Source organism: Mus pahari, chromosome 17 (assembly GCF_900095145.1).
Source record: "Mus pahari chromosome 17, PAHARI_EIJ_v1.1, whole genome shotgun sequence".
NCBI lineage: Eukaryota > Metazoa > Chordata > Mammalia > Rodentia > Muridae > Mus > Mus pahari.
This window is the reverse complement of record NC_034606.1, coordinates 41,694,830-41,709,461: the sequence shown is the minus strand read 5'-3', so window position 1 is coordinate 41,709,461 and position 14,632 is coordinate 41,694,830. Positions and strand designations below refer to the sequence as shown.

At 53.2% G+C, this 14,632-nt stretch overlaps 3 protein-coding genes across 3 annotated transcripts in view; 1 reads left to right on the top strand and 2 right to left on the bottom strand.

The window, feature by feature from the left end:
- Ppp1r16a (protein phosphatase 1 regulatory subunit 16A) overlaps nt 1–3,297 on the bottom strand; it is a 24,347-nt gene extending 21,050 nt beyond the window's left edge. Inside the window, exon 1 of the mRNA XM_021216507.2 lies at nt 3,178–3,297. The gene's annotated coding sequence lies outside the window, so the exon portion shown is untranslated. The remainder of the gene's footprint in view (nt 1–3,177) is intronic.
- A 1,483-nt stretch (nt 3,298–4,780) lies between these two features.
- Foxh1 (forkhead box H1) lies at nt 4,781–6,495 on the top strand. Its single transcript, XM_021217271.1, has 3 exons — nt 4,781–5,119; nt 5,386–5,490; nt 5,579–6,495. Exons 1-3 carry the CDS (start codon nt 4,817–4,819, stop codon nt 6,410–6,412), a joined length of 1,242 nt encoding a protein of 413 aa, XP_021072930.1. The 5' UTR covers nt 4,781–4,816; the 3' UTR covers nt 6,413–6,495.
- A 21-nt stretch (nt 6,496–6,516) lies between these two features.
- Nucleotides 6,517–14,625, bottom strand: Kifc2 (kinesin family member C2). Its single transcript, XM_021216339.2, has 18 exons — nt 14,246–14,625; nt 13,924–14,005; nt 13,630–13,778; nt 13,396–13,534; nt 13,141–13,286; nt 13,002–13,067; nt 12,788–12,916; nt 12,360–12,437; nt 12,136–12,250; nt 11,950–12,059; nt 11,041–11,149; nt 10,774–10,937; nt 8,602–8,706; nt 8,379–8,500; nt 8,159–8,282; nt 7,937–8,066; nt 7,599–7,855; nt 6,517–7,523 (listed from the first exon to the last, which is right to left on the bottom strand). The coding sequence occupies exons 1-18, from the start codon at nt 14,342–14,344 to the stop codon at nt 7,269–7,271; spliced, it is 2,379 nt and encodes a 792-aa protein (XP_021071998.1). The 5' UTR covers nt 14,345–14,625; the 3' UTR covers nt 6,517–7,268.
- Between the last annotated feature and the right edge of the window lie 7 nt (nt 14,626–14,632).

The window sequence follows — 14,632 nt, the reverse complement described above, 5'->3', positions numbered from 1 at the left end:
GGATGGCTATGAGCCACCATGTGGTTGCTGGGATTTGAACTCCGGACCTTCGGAAGAGCAGTCGGGTGCTCTTATCCACTGAGCCATCTCACCAGCCCCTGGTTTTTCAAGAGAGAGTTTCTTAGTGTAATCCTGTCTGTCCTGGAACTGGCTCTGAGGACCAGGCTGGCCAGAGATCTTCCTGCTTCTGCCTCCTGTGCACCACCACAGCCCTGCAGATTTTTTATGTAAACTCAGATTAGGTCAGGAGTTAAAAGATGACAGCCTAGCCAGGCGTGGTGACACACACCTTTAATCCCAACGTTAGGGATGCAGAGGTGGGCATCTCTGTGAGTTTAAGCCTGGTCTGCATAGAAGATCCAGACCAACTAGGACTATGCAGTAAGACTGTCTTGGGCTGGTGAGATGGCTCAGCGGGTAAGAGCACCCAACTGCTCTTTTGAAGGTCCCGAGTTCAAATCCCAGCAACCACATGGTGGCTCACAACCATCAGTAAGATCTGACACCTCTTCTGGAGTGTCTGAAGACAGTTACAGTGTACTTACATATAATTTAAAAAAAAAGACTGTCTCAGAAAAAGCGGGGGGGGGGGGTGTGTGTGGAGGGTTAGGGGAGGTGTGAGGAACTCAATGGTTAAAAGCACTTGGTGTTTTTCAAGAAGACCTGAGTTAAATTCCCAGCATCACACTGAGCAGATTACAACTGCCTGTAATTTCAGCTCTAGGGGGATCCAGCACCTCTGACCTCCGAGGTAACCTATACTCAACATATGCAGACATGCATATACTCATAGTTTAAGATAATAATAATAAAATTGGTCAAAGTGGTTAAGAGCACTCACTAGCTTCTCACTGGGGGTTGGTGGCCAATGCCTTTAATCCCAGCACATGGAAGCCAGAGGCAGATACATCTCTGAGTTTAAGATCAGTCTGGTCGGGCTGGAGAGATGGCTCAGCGGTTAAGAGCACTGATTCTTCTGAAGGTCCTGAATTCAAATCCTAACAACTACATGGTGGCTCACAACCACCCATAATGAGATCTGGTGTCCTCTTCTGGTGTTGGAAGATAGCTACAGTGTACTTATATGTAATAATAAATAAATCTTAAAAAAAAAAAAGATTTCTTGTCTACAGAGTGAGTTCCAGGATAGCCAGGGCTACACAGAGAAGCACCCACACTCACACCCACACCCAAAGAAAAAGAGCATGGGTTTCTCTCCTAAAGGACCCAGGTTCAGTCTTCAGCACTGACACAAGTGGCTCTCAACTGTTAACTCCAGTCACAGGCTATTCATTCCTCTCTTCTGGCTTCTGGGGGCCCTGCGCACACATAGTGTATAGACATATATACAAACAAAACACCCAAATACAAAATATAATTTTAAAAAATTCTAGTAGAGAGGATGGAGAATAAGCTCAGGGGTTTATGAGCACTGGCTGCTGTTCCAGAGGACCTAGGTTCGATTCCCAGCACACTGTAACTCAGTCTCAAGGAATGTAGCAGTCATTGGAGGCAATCCAGTGAGCAGCAGTCCTCCATGGCCTCTCCTTCAGTTCTCAGCTCCAGGTTCCTGCCCTGACTTTGTTTCATGGTGGACTATAAGCTATAAGTGGAAATAACCTTTAAAAGGATTCTAATAAGGACAACCCTTTTTAAAAAATAAGGTTTCTTTCTTTCTTTTTAAAAATGTCTCCTCTGTATATATAGCAATTTTCATTTCTATGACTCAGGAAACCATGGGTCAGTCTGTTGTTACACAGCCCATAAGCAAAAAAAAAAAAAAGACTGGAAAAGGAGTTGGATGACTTATCCACACCTGAGAGACAGAGACAGGAGAACCACAGCAAATTTGAGGCTAGCCTGAGCTATACAGCAAGTTTAAGGCCAGTTTAGGCTACATAGTGAGACCCAATCTCAAAAACAAAGAGTAAAGGAACTGGTGAGATGGCTCAGGGCTGGAGAGCACAGGTTGCTGCTTTTCCAGAGCACTAGGATTTAGGTCCCAGTAACCACAGGGTGGCTCACAACTATAAAATGACAGTTCCAGGAGATCCACAAAGTTATCCTCTAACCACCTACACGTGGGTCATGGCATGTACCCACCCAAACTATAAATAAATAATACTTAAAAGAATTATTCCTTAAAAAAAAAAAAAAAGGAGGCGGGGAATAGGAAGGCCTGAGCCAAAAGGGAAGTCAAACCAGGCATTAGGAGAGGAAAACCCCCATCCCCATCCCTGCCCCCCAAAAAACCCTCCTTGGGCAGCAGAGGCAGAGCCCTTCGGAGCCCTTCAGAGCCCTGAAAGTCCCATCACCATGACAATGTGAAGCCAGCCGGTCAGGGCAGGCCTCCAGTCCCTCAACCAAATCGGCTCCCATGCTGGGCTAGTGGCAGCTTTGGTTTCCAGGAAGTGAATCAGGTGGCCTCCTAAAGAGCCAGGGTGCTTAAAGCAAGACAAAGCCTCCAAAGCCAATCCCAATCCTCTAAGGGAAGACCTAGGGAGCAAAGACACCTAAGAGGGCTCATGGAGGTCTGTCCTCTCGCCTCTACCTGCAGCCCCAAGTAAGGACATGGAAGAAAAGTGGAGCAGTCAGGAGTCAGCTAACTATGCTCTACCTCCCAAGTCTGCAGCACCCAAGTCTGCAGCAAGCCAAGACACACTTCTCTTCTGCACCCGTAATAATGAATCCTCCTTGTCTCCAGCCTCTCGCACTTTTCACAAGCTCATTTACATTCCTCTCCTAACCACAATCCAGGAGGCACAGGCTCCAGGAAAGGGGCACTTGAAGCCGTAAGAGGCTCTAGAGTGTGTTTTGACTGAACACCAAAGCCCACAAGAAGCACAGGAAAAGTCCCTTTGCGGTCCTAAGGTCAGAATGAAGACTGTCGGTGGATTTGCCCGACCAACAGGTTGCAAGAACTACCTTCACTGATAGGTTTCACAAAAACAAAAACAAAAACAAAAAAACTAACAACAACAAGAATCCCACCCTCCGCTGGCCGCCTCGCTGGCGCCCCTTCTGCAGGCCCCTCACGACCCGCTCCACTGCCCGGCCAGCACCGGGCCGCAGAAGAACCGGCGCTGGCTCACCCGCCATGCCCCACCCAGCCGTGCCGGGCCTCCCCTGCGTTCCCACGGGAGCCCGACCCTCACTCACAATCGCCGGCCCTCTCACCTGCAACCTCCCCGGCCGCTCCCTGAACCCGGCCCGGCCGACCCTGGAGCCCGGCGCTGCTCCAGGCGCCACGGGGGCGGGCCCCGCGCCCATCCTCGCCATGGCAACGCGACACTTCCGGCCCGAGGTGTCCCGAGCGGAAGCCGCGGTGCTGGGTGGGAAGGCTGGGCCGGGTCGCTCTGCAAGGGCGGGGCCTAAGGAGCGTCCTCCAGGGACCCGGTCATCCTCTGTAGATTGATAGAGGCGGGGTCAGCTCCGGTAGTTGATTGGTTGATGCTGTGCAAGATTTTTATTTTTTTAATTTTTTATTTTTTTTTGATTCCCCTGCTCTATTCTGTGGCACAAACACCCTGACGTCCCGGGTAGGGCGGGAAGGGCAAGTGTTCAGGTGTTCCCGGAAGGGTGATCTTTATCCTATCCTTTGATAAAAGGGTAGGAGTCCATCGCTGGTAGAAAGAGGAAGTAGCGAATACCAGAGGATGGGCAGCAGTGTGGGTGATGGTTGGACCCTAGGACGCTGTGATCAGGGAGAAGCAGTCCCGATGAGAAGCCTTGAATATCAGACCAAGGATCCAGGCTTTCCCTGGAAGCCAGGGAGGACCAGTAGAAAGGGAGACCTCAGACTTGCAGGAGAGAATGTCTTCTTTAGTGGATAGGTCTGAGGCCAGGGATATTTGCCAGGTGAGCCACAGGAACTCTTCAGCTAGAGCCCTGAGAACGGAAAGCAGAGGGGCAGGAGGTGATCGGATTCCGGGGGATAGGGGGTGGGGGAAGACAGATGAGCGCTAAAAGAAGAATCTGAGATAAAGTCACAACCCAGCCAGGGGTAGAACTGTTAGAGGAAGTGAAGTCCCACTGTGCTCATCCTCCGTGTGTGTCCCCACTCCCTCCTGCACTCGTGACTCTGCCTTCCTTGGCACCAGCAAGGGTCTTGGTCCTTTGATGGTACAATGGGGAGGGGCTTCGCAGGAAAAGGTGAATTCTCAAAAGCTTTTAGTTAGTACTGATGAAGGTCTTGGATTGTTGGCTCTGACACCAACCTCAGATCCTCAATGCAAACCTGCCCATTGTAGTAGCCAGGAGAACTTAGAACATAGATGGTGACTGAGCCCAAGGATAGAGCCACCAATTAGATGGCCATGCCTACATGGGCACCTACAGCATACACCTGGGAAGATCACTTAAGCCTCTATATCCTCTTCTTGTTCCTGGGGACAGACTCTATTCCCTTGTGGTCCAGATCCCCACCTCCATCAAGTCCTGAGCAGACTCCCCACCTAAGGCTTGACTTCTTTTGACTGCTTTGTCTTGAACCCCTGGGAATTCCCCAAGTCTCTCAGGGTAGTTTTGCTGAAGTCACTTCCCATCTGTTAAATGGGAGCTAGGGACCTGACCCGGGCAGATAAGGTTTCCTGAGGTAGACCTCTTTCAAGGGCTTCTCCTTCTAGGATATAGGGTATGCCCAAGCACCCAAAGGCAACCTGGGAGTGGAGACGGATTTCGGAGGCCACCAAAAGTCCCTACTGGAATCTTTTCTGCCCTTCCCTCCAAGATTAACTGAAACCTGCTAATTGTGGCTGCCCACACACGTTCCCCTCCCCCACAGCCTCTTTCTCTCACCCCTCCCCCTTTCATCAGAATGATAAAGAAAGGGCCTGGGCTTGCCTGTCCCAGCATGGCCTCGGGCTGGGACCCGGCCTCAACTTATGCTCCGACTACCCCAAGCCCCCAGTTAGCCCTGGCTCCGGCCCAGGGCTACCTCCCTCGTATGGGGCCTCGCGACAACTCTCAGCTGAGGCCTCCGGAGGCAGAGTCTCTTTCGAAGACCCCCAAGAGGAGGAAGAAGAGATACCTACGGCATGACAAGCCCCCCTACACCTACTTGGCCATGATCGCCTTGGTAATTCAGGCCGCACCCTTCCGCAGGCTGAAACTGGCTCAGGTGAGAGAGTCCCTCGTGCTCTGGGGCACTACTATTCCAGGCCTGATCCCCACTTACTGTAGGCTCATGCTTGGCCTCTGCCTTGCCCACTTATCCTTGCCTGTGAGATCAGTCCTGAGACCCTTCTCCCACAACCCCCATCCACTCTGCCCTCAGGCACAGACCTCTGTCTCCCGGAGAAGGGATGCTCCGGGGTCGGCTGTAGGAGAGGGAGAGGGTACTACTCCAATTCCCACCTCACCGCGCCAAATACTGCCTGGTTTCAGATTATCCGTCAGGTCCAAGCAGTGTTCCCCTTCTTCAGGGACGACTATGAGGGCTGGAAGGACTCCATCCGCCACAACCTTTCCTCTAATCGGTGCTTCCGTAAGGTGGGATATGGAATCCCGGGGGCGGCGTGGGCTCGGGACCCTTGAATCTCTGGGTAGAATAGCCACACCCAAGCCAACCACTCTCTAGGTGCCCAAGGACCCTGCAAAGCCCCAGGCCAAGGGCAACTTCTGGGCGGTGGATGTGAGCCTGATTCCTGCGGAGGCGCTGCGCCTTCAGAACACTGCCCTGTGCCGGCGATGGCAGAACCGGGGCAGCCACAGAACTTTCGCCAAGGACCTCAGCCCCTACGTGCTCCACGGCCAGCCTTATCAGCCACCCAGTCCCCCACCACCATCTAGGGAGGGTTTCAGCATCAAGTCTCTGCTAGGGGACCCTGGGAAAGAATCCACATGGCCCCACCATCCTGGGCTAGCTAGACAGAGCACTGCAGCTCAGGCAGGCACCTTGTCAAAGGGGGAAGAAGGGGTGGGCACTGGACCCTCTAACTCCTCTGAGAAGCCTCTTTGGCCCCTCTGCTCCCTTTCTGGGCCCACAATAATAGAGGGGGAGAGTTCCCAAGGGGAGGTCATCAGGCCTTCTCCCGTCTCCCCAGATCAAGGCTCCTGGCCCCTCCACTTACTTCAGGATTCTGCAGATTCCAGGGGAATGTCTAGGAGAGGGAGCAGAGCTTCCTTGTGGGGACAGCTACCCACTTCTTACTTGCCCATCTATACACCCAATGTAGTGATGCCCTTGGGCACACTACCGACCACCTCTTGTCCCCAGTGTCCATCTTCTGCCAGCCCAGCTTACTGGAGTGTAGGCACTGAATCCCAAGGGTCCCAGGACCTGCTCTGTGATCTAGATTCCCTCTTCCAGGGAGTACCACCCAACAAGAGCATCTATGATGTGTGGGTCAGCCACCCTAGGGACCTGGCAGCTCCTGCCCCAGGCTGGCTCCTTTCCTGGTACAGCGTGTAATAGTCTAGGGCAGAAAGGGCTGCTTCTCTCTTCCATCCATGAATACCATTTTGATGAGCCAGAGCTAGAAGCATGTCCGCAGCTTTAAAACACCAGGCACAGCCTTGCTGAAAACCCACAGCTTTAATTAGGTTACTCCAGAAAGGGTTTTGTCTCTGCTAGCTAGGGCGGTCTGGCCAATCCTGCCTCTGACACTCTCACACGCAGGGATCGGGGTTCAGCCTGGACAGTGCCTTCTCTTGATCCTACCTTCTCAGGCTCTCAAGCCATCCATCTATCCATCCCTCTGTCACCATGCCTTCCTGGCTCCAGGCTGGGGGGAGGGAGAGCCAAAAGTGGGTCAGATCTGAAGTCTTGCCCTCCCTCAACTGCCTGGGTAGAAGGTAGCACCTTTCCAGGAAAGGGTTAAGAAATGAAAGACTGGAACTGGAACGTATGTGATTTTGGTGTAACGGAAGTAGAGGAGCGATTAACAGTAAAGGAATTTACAACATTTTAATTCCAAGTCTGGTATTGGGGGCAGGGTGGCGACTTGGGAAACCACTTGGTCTGGGGTCTGGTTCCTGCAGCTCTAGCCCCCTGCTGTGTGCTGTGATAAGGGCAAATGGCGATAAGGGAAGAACTAAGGGCCTGTGGCTCAGCTGGGGGTGGAAGGGTGGAGGCGATCCTTTCTCAAAGCATAACATTCTCTGGCCAGATCAAGAAAAGGGACACTGTAGGGCTCTGTTGGGGGCAGTTAGGGCCTCAGAGTTTTTGTTTTTTAAGGTTGACCTGGGAAGTGGGGTATAGGATTCACAGCTGTCCCTGCCAGCAGAGATACCTTCTCAAGCCCAGTTCCAGGAGCTTTGACACAGATCTAGGGAGGCAGGTCCCCTGGAGGTTCAAGAGTCAAGCCAGAACAGCTGTTAGGGCTGGTACTGGGAGGGCTTCCGGGAGATGGTGTAGGGGTACAGGAAGTTCCAGTGAGTGGGGTGTCAGTACTGAGAGAAGAGGGGGTTCCAGAGCGTGGGACTCTACGGCGCCGGGCAGGCCCTAGTTCCACTTGACCCACTCGCTCGGCGAACTTGAGCGAGCAGATGGTCTCCCCGAGATCTTCCGCCCTTGTGGAGATCTACAAGAGAGGGGGAACTCATACACTGTCCCGGTGGCAGCACCCCAGGCTTGTTGCACTAGCCCAGGGACCCACCTGAAGCAGCAGAACTGCAGTGGTGCCTGCGCCGAGCGCGGGCTGTAACAGGCGCGTAAGCTGTGAGTCGCGGAAGGGCACATGAGGTCTCCGAGCTCGCAGCGCAGCCATCACTCCTCCTAGTGCCAGCAAGGAGCGGTTGATTGCCTGGGCCTCACGCAGACGTCGGGCGCCATTCGGGTCTCTCTGGACTGGGCTGGCCACCCCTGCTTTCCACACCCGTTCAGACCCTGCCAGATCTACCAGGTGCAGTGTGCCTGCAGGGCAAATGAACCGGATGTGGAGGCGACTTTCAGAGAGCTGGAAACTTTGCAGGACTTAAGCACAACCGGTGGTACCTGTGATACCCTGGGCCCGAGGCGGGGACGCCCCACGTAAAGTCAGCGTAACTAGGGCGTGGGAGCGTGAGCTGTGCTGGTTCATGACAGTGGCTGCTGTGGCTCGGTTGCTTCTCCCCAGACTCAGCATCTGGAGAGTAGAGCGTCAAGGCTAACCTGGTACATATATATAGCTCCTGCCCCTAGGTGGGAGTAGACAGGGGCCCTGGAAGGCAGCCTTACCTGGTGCAGGGTTTCCAGGTTAGGTACGTCCCAGTGTGTGAGGCCGGCCACCTGAATTCCCCCCTGCCCTGCAGGTCCCTGCCTTACTACCAGGCGCTCTGGAGGCCCTGTAGCTAGGAGGTCCCTGGTGAGAGAGGGTGGGTTTAGTTGTATGGGTTTTAAAGGTGGCTGCGGAACCCTGGGCCTGGGGCAAGGAGAACACCGCCCACGCATCCCTGACCTGACCGCCTCGTTGTAGATCTCCACCATACTGAGGGTCACATGGTGGTGCCCTCCAGTCCCCATCTCCTGGAACAGCAACTGCAGTGCCCTAGGAGCTATGCCAGGGTCCTCAGGTGGGCCCTGAGGACAGTGTGCAGTGCCACATTGAACTCTCATTCAAAGCCCCGAGTCTCCCCTCCTCCCGCCCCCCCGCCCCCTCCCAAGTGCAAGCTCCAACCTACCTCCATGCTGTAGGTTTTCCCTGTCCCAGTCTGACCATAAGTGAAGATGCAGACACTGTACCCCTGGAGGCAGGACAGCACAGCTGGTTCCAGCTGCCTGAAGACCTGGGGACGGAAAAACAGGAGGGAGAAGTGTTCTAAGTCCTTCCCTATCTCCCCGTTCAAGACCGGGAAAGGTGGTAAGCGCAGTCCGCAAAATGTGAGCAAAGTGTAACTGCCCTGGTCCCTTCCTTCATATAGCAGCTGCCTTAAGAATCAGTGGGGCAGTCCGGCATGGTGGTGCATGCCTTTAATCCCAGCACTTGGGAGGCAGAGGCAGGCGAATTTCTGAGTTCGAGGCCAGCCTGGTCTACAGAGTGAGTTCCAGGACAGCCAGGACTATACAGAGAAACCCTGTCTAGAAAAACCAAATAGATAGATAAATAAATAAATAAATAAATAAATAAATAAATAAATAAATAAAAGAATTGGTGGGGAAGAAGTGTAATGGAAAAATATCAGCCTGGAAGACAGTGTAGAGTCCTAGAGACCAGTTAGGAAGTCCAGGGTGAGGTGGTGTAGGGGGAGGGCAGTGGGCAAGAGCTTAGATGCCAGGGCTGGACTTCAGGTTAAAACCTGGGGTAGCTAAAGTACTTCATATGCTTTTCTGGGTCATTCCTCTCTATGGCAGCTAATGGAGATGTATGCTGGGGAACCCGAGTAGTACAAGACGAGCAAATAATAAACCTAAATAGGGAGGAGTGGTGTATGCCTTTAATTCCAGGCCTTGAGAAGCAGGGGCAGACAGATCTTGGAGCTTGAGGCCAGGCGGTCTACAGAGCTAGCTCCAGGCCAGCCAGAGAGATAATACAGTGAGACCTATCTTAAAAACAGACTAATAAACAAACAAACAAGAAGGACCTCTGTGGAGATAGGAGATAATGACCAGGAAGGACTATAGAAACCAGGTTCAGAGAAGATGCTGAAGAAGACGTGGGGCTGAAACATTCAACCTGTTGGACAGAACTATCGTAGAGACAATAATAGCCTTTTGAGTAACTACACACACGGCCAACTTTCCTATGAGAAGGTCTTTAGAGATTGACTGGCTGTCACTTCTGATTGATGATCATATTAAAAAAAAGTCTAGAATTAGCAGATTAAAAAGTTCAGGGCTGGGCTGGAGAGATGGCTCAGTGGTTAAGAGCACTGACTGCTCTTCCAGAGGTCCTTGAGTTCAATTCCCAGCAACCACATGGTGGCTCACAACCATCTGTAATGGGATGTGATGCCCTCTTCTGTGTGTCTAAAGACAGTTACAGTGTACTCACATACATAAAATAAATAAATATATGTTTAACAAAGTTCAGGGCTAGGTAGTGCAAAAATGGGAAATACAGATGAGAAACTTCACCGAGAGATCCATTTGATCAGTTTGTTAGATCGATCACCCAGTGCAGGCGCCCAAAGCACAGAAAAAAAGTCTAGGGAGATGTAGACGGCTGCAGTTTGGGGTGGGAGATGATGCCAGGGGCGAGTATAAGACAGACAGAGGCAGGTGGGACATCAGTCAGTGGTGGGTCTGTCCCTTCGAGACACTACATTATACCATCTCTATGAGAACAGCAGGTAGCCTGGGCCTTCTCTGCCAGTTCTGTCCCTTACCCAATCCCTTTTCAGCTTTGAGCCCCCCCGTCTTAGTCACAGAAGCTCTAGCAGCACAGTTTAGGTGCACATGGAGACCATGTGTGAGACAAGCTAGGGCAGACTGCTTTTCCACCGGGGTCTGGCCAGAGAAGGGTAGGATCGGAGTTGGGCAGTGGGGGACACACTGGAACTGCCACACAACCTTTCTGAGGGTCACAAGGCAAGAAGAGGCTCTGCCTCTGGGCAGAAGCTCCAAGCTATCATCACCCACAGGATCACAGCCATGTCTTCACCGCTGGCAAAGCTTCAGTGCTCTGCAGCCAGTTCTACAGGAGCAGTAACTCACCTTGGACAGGCATTTTCCTTAGCACTTGGCTGGGCAGCCAATCCTGCTTCCAAGGTCTATTTCAGTGGCTCCGTTCCCTGATGGAGCCCAGCCTCCCACCATCTAAGTATCCAGATGGGCATGGAAGAGGGAATGGGCCTCTTCTGGAACCCAGGGGACTCTGAGGAAGGGTCAGGACAGATGCAATGGGTAGCTGTCACCTCCTCCTGGCTGGCATCTTGAGGAAAGACCCAGTCCAGGCGAAAGCGATGCTGGCGTCCTCGGTAGCATGTGGTGATGGTTCCCCCTTGTCCGGGCTCCACGCTCACCAGGCTTGAAGGTTGCCCTTCGGCTGGTCTCAGCCGACACAGAACACGAATATTCCCTGCATTGGGGACCACATCAGCCTATTGCCTCCATAGCCCTAAGACATAGAGAGCTCTTCTACTCTGTAGTCACTGGGGCTCCACTCCTAAAGCCAATCTCACCCTTGAGTTCCAAAAGCCGCCCTGAGCATCCAGTTGGGGGTGCTTGGTGCCCTACTGGGAGCTGAGTCTTAGCCTTTCCAGCTGACAGAGCCCCAAGGGCCCAGGAGACCTGAGAGAAAAACAAAGAAAGGTATCCAGGTGTCCTGGTGAAGCGGGGTACTGAAAGCAAAGTGGTCATTTGTCATGGCATACAACTTTCAGTGGGTATGGACCCGAGGCCATCATTCAGGGAGGTCTGAAACACAATCTAGGAATCATACACAGAAATATTCACTCTATTATCTGTCCTTCTGGGCTTCCCAGCTATTGCCAATTTTCAAAGTACAGAAATGAGGATACAGCCAGGTGGTGGCAGCACGTACTTTAAAAAAAAAAAAAAAAGATTTATTTATTATTATATTTAAGTACACCGTAGCTGTCTTATGACACTCCAGAAGAGGGCATCAGATCTCATTACAGATTGTTGTGAGCCACCATGTGGTTCCTGGGAATTGAACTTGGTCGGGACCTTCAGAAGAGCAGTCAGTGCTCTTAACCGATGAGCCATCTCTCCAGACCCAGCAGCACGTACTTTAATCCCAGCATTTGGGAGGCAGAGGCAAGTGGATCTCTGAGTTTGAAACCAGCTTGGTCTACAGAGTGAGTTCCAGGATAGCCAGGGATATACAGAGAAAACCTGTCTCAATTCCCCTACCACCAAAAAGAAAAAAAGAAAAGAAAAAAGAAGGAAAGACAGACAGACACTTTGGGTTACTCAGAAATTATTCTGATCCAAGTGTCAACAACTGGCCGACTGGTCCAGACAGCTCCTGAAGGATGGGAAGGGAAGAACAGTAACCAAGACTCCCCTGGGACAGAGAGTGGGCAGACTGCTTATAGAATAGGTAGTAGGAGGAGAAGGATCCTGACCTGGCCCTGAGCCTCACTCAGCGAGCCCTGGCAACTCTGGGTAAAGGTGCTGACCAGTCCTCGGAGGTCCCCACAGCCCTGACGAAGGCTGGCCATCCGTGCCCGAAGTCCTAGAGAAGGAAGGCCATTGAGAGGGGGAAAAGCAGATTGCAGAGCTTGGCCAGAAACCACCTTCTCATTCCTTACCTGCCAGCTGTCCGTGAACTTGCTGCAGCTCCTGTCTGCAGTTCTGTTCTGTCTCCTGCTGGAGTTGCCGGAGGGCCCCTCGAAGGCCCTGCAGCTGCAGCTCCTGGGCCCCCAGCTGTCCCTCCCAAGCCCACTTCTGTCACTGAGGAAACAGGCACCAGGCCCTGCCCCAGACTTCACCCCCAGCTTCCCATCCCTCCTTATCCCTAGGTCCCCTAGCCCACCTGGACTCTGAGAGCTTCTGTGGTGTCCTGGGCCTCTTGAAGCTGGCCCTGCAGCTCCAACAGTGCCCCTGCCTCCTCCTATAGAAAGCGGGAACCAGATGGGCCACAGAGCCAAATGCAAACTCAGGAAAGAGTATCCTATAGTTTGATTTCACAGACTCAGGCCAAAACAAGAATGGCTGCATCCATGGTACCCAACTCCATGCAAGGCTCCCTGACCCAGGCTATCTGCTCTGATTTCCTAAGGTTTCACAGACAGATCAAGAATGGGGGTGGGGAGTGATTTCTACACTGACTTTGTTCATAGTTAGAGATGGCCCCCACTAAAGCAAACACAAAAGTCCTGAGGAGGTTCAGGTACTGTTGCTGGATACCAGGTGTACAGGAACCTGGGCTGCAGATACCAGAGCAGCCAAATGGCAGAGTACCTGGGGAGGTCTGGCGAGTGGTCCAGGCCCCCAGTGTAGTAGGAGGTCCCGAGTAAGGCTCAAGCTCTGTTTCAAGGCTTCGTTCTCCAATGTGAGGTGCTGGACTCTCTTCTCTGAATCTGTCACCCCCTGACAGGGAGGGACATCATCAGGACCCACCTGAAATTCCCCTGCCTTTTCAGCCTGTTCTCTATGCCCACCCCCAAAGCCTCACCACTCCCAGACGAAGTCTACTCAGCTCTTCTTCCTGTTGCTCCAGCTGCTGTCTCAGCTCTTCCAGCTGTGGAGGAGTCAGAGACAGGACAGAATCCCTTTTTAGGTCGCACACCCACCCAGTCCCTGACAGTCCTTACCTGTCCAAGAATGAGCTGTTCCAACCGCTGCCAAACTCTCTGTTCCTCCTCCAACTGGGGAGGCTGGTGTTCCTGGGTCTCATCCCTTGGTACTTCATCCAGGATGGGAGTGGGCTGAGAGGAGCTTTCTTCTTGTGAAAGAGACCCTGGAGAGGGATGAGGCTAGTTACAAGTGAGGAGATGTCTGGCACAGAGAGCAGAGCTAGTTCTGATAGACCCTGCTCCGTCCACTAATGGTGATACTCTTTTACAGACCATCTAGAGTGGAGGGCTGCACGGGGCAGGTTGGCTGAGTCCCCTGGAGCAGGGCCTGCCTCCCCCGGGGGCTCCGTGTCCACGCCAGGAGGGCCAAGAGCTGACTTGTTACTGTCAACAGTGGGGGGACTTCACCAGGCTGTTAAGGAAGCAAGAACCAAAGCAGAGGTGTTGGGAGCATGAGGACCACAGAGGCTACGGAAAGTAATAATTGCTGGCGATGGTATTGCTCACCTTGCCCAGGTCAGGAGTCGTCCCGCAGCTCTCTTCTGCCCCCAACTGGACGGAGAGGAACTCAGCAAGACGCATGAGTGCTTCTTCCAGGGACACCTCGGCTGCTCCACCCTCCGCTCCTTTCTGGCCATCCTCAGATTCTGAGCAGCCTTCGAGGCCAAGTGAGGAAGGAAAAAGCATTCTGCATCACTAGATGGAGGCGAGGCCTTTCTCCCTCCCGGTGACGTTACAGTACTCCAACTGCAGGTATCCCCCAGACCCTTTCTTCCCTAGCAGTTCCTAGTATGCACCTACCTGCCAGGCTGTTCAGCTCGGACCACAGTTCTGATGGGAATTGATCTGGACGGCGACGACCCCTAGGTTGGCCGCCGCTTTTCTGGGAAGAGAGTATGGGGTGCAAGTGAGGGTGCTGGCAGCATGTGCGACTCTTTCGCTTCTGAAATGGGCCAACGGGTTGGGGCTGAGACCTCTGACCCCACAACAGAGACCATACTGATCTCTGAACAGCCCTATCTCCCAGAGCAGGTGCCTAAGGGCTTAAGCTGCACAGGTCAGCCACGACCAGATCTCAGAATGATGGTGGTAACCAACCGTGATGCAGGCCCACTCCGCTCACCTGGGTGGGATCCCCGGGGTCCGAGACCGCCGCAGCCCCGCCATCCCTGCGGAAAAGACTATAGAAGATGTAGATGAGCAGAGAGTAAAAGGCGTACATGGGGGCGCGGGGCGGCAGAGAGCACCTCTTCGCGCCGCCCCGCGTCCCCGCACCAGGTTTCTGCACCCGCCCGCCGCAGTGCCCATGCGCATGCTCGCGGCGGTCGCCCCCACGGACGATCTTCCACGGGCGGAAGGCCCTCACTGAGGGGCGACTGCGAAGAGCTGCAAAACTTATACTTAAGGCCCTATCAAGCGGTTTTTAGTCCCTTTTTCGCAAAGACCTCTAACCATTGTCTAGCCTCTTTTGGGAATCCCGCAAAGACCCCCACCAAGATACAGGCGCAAG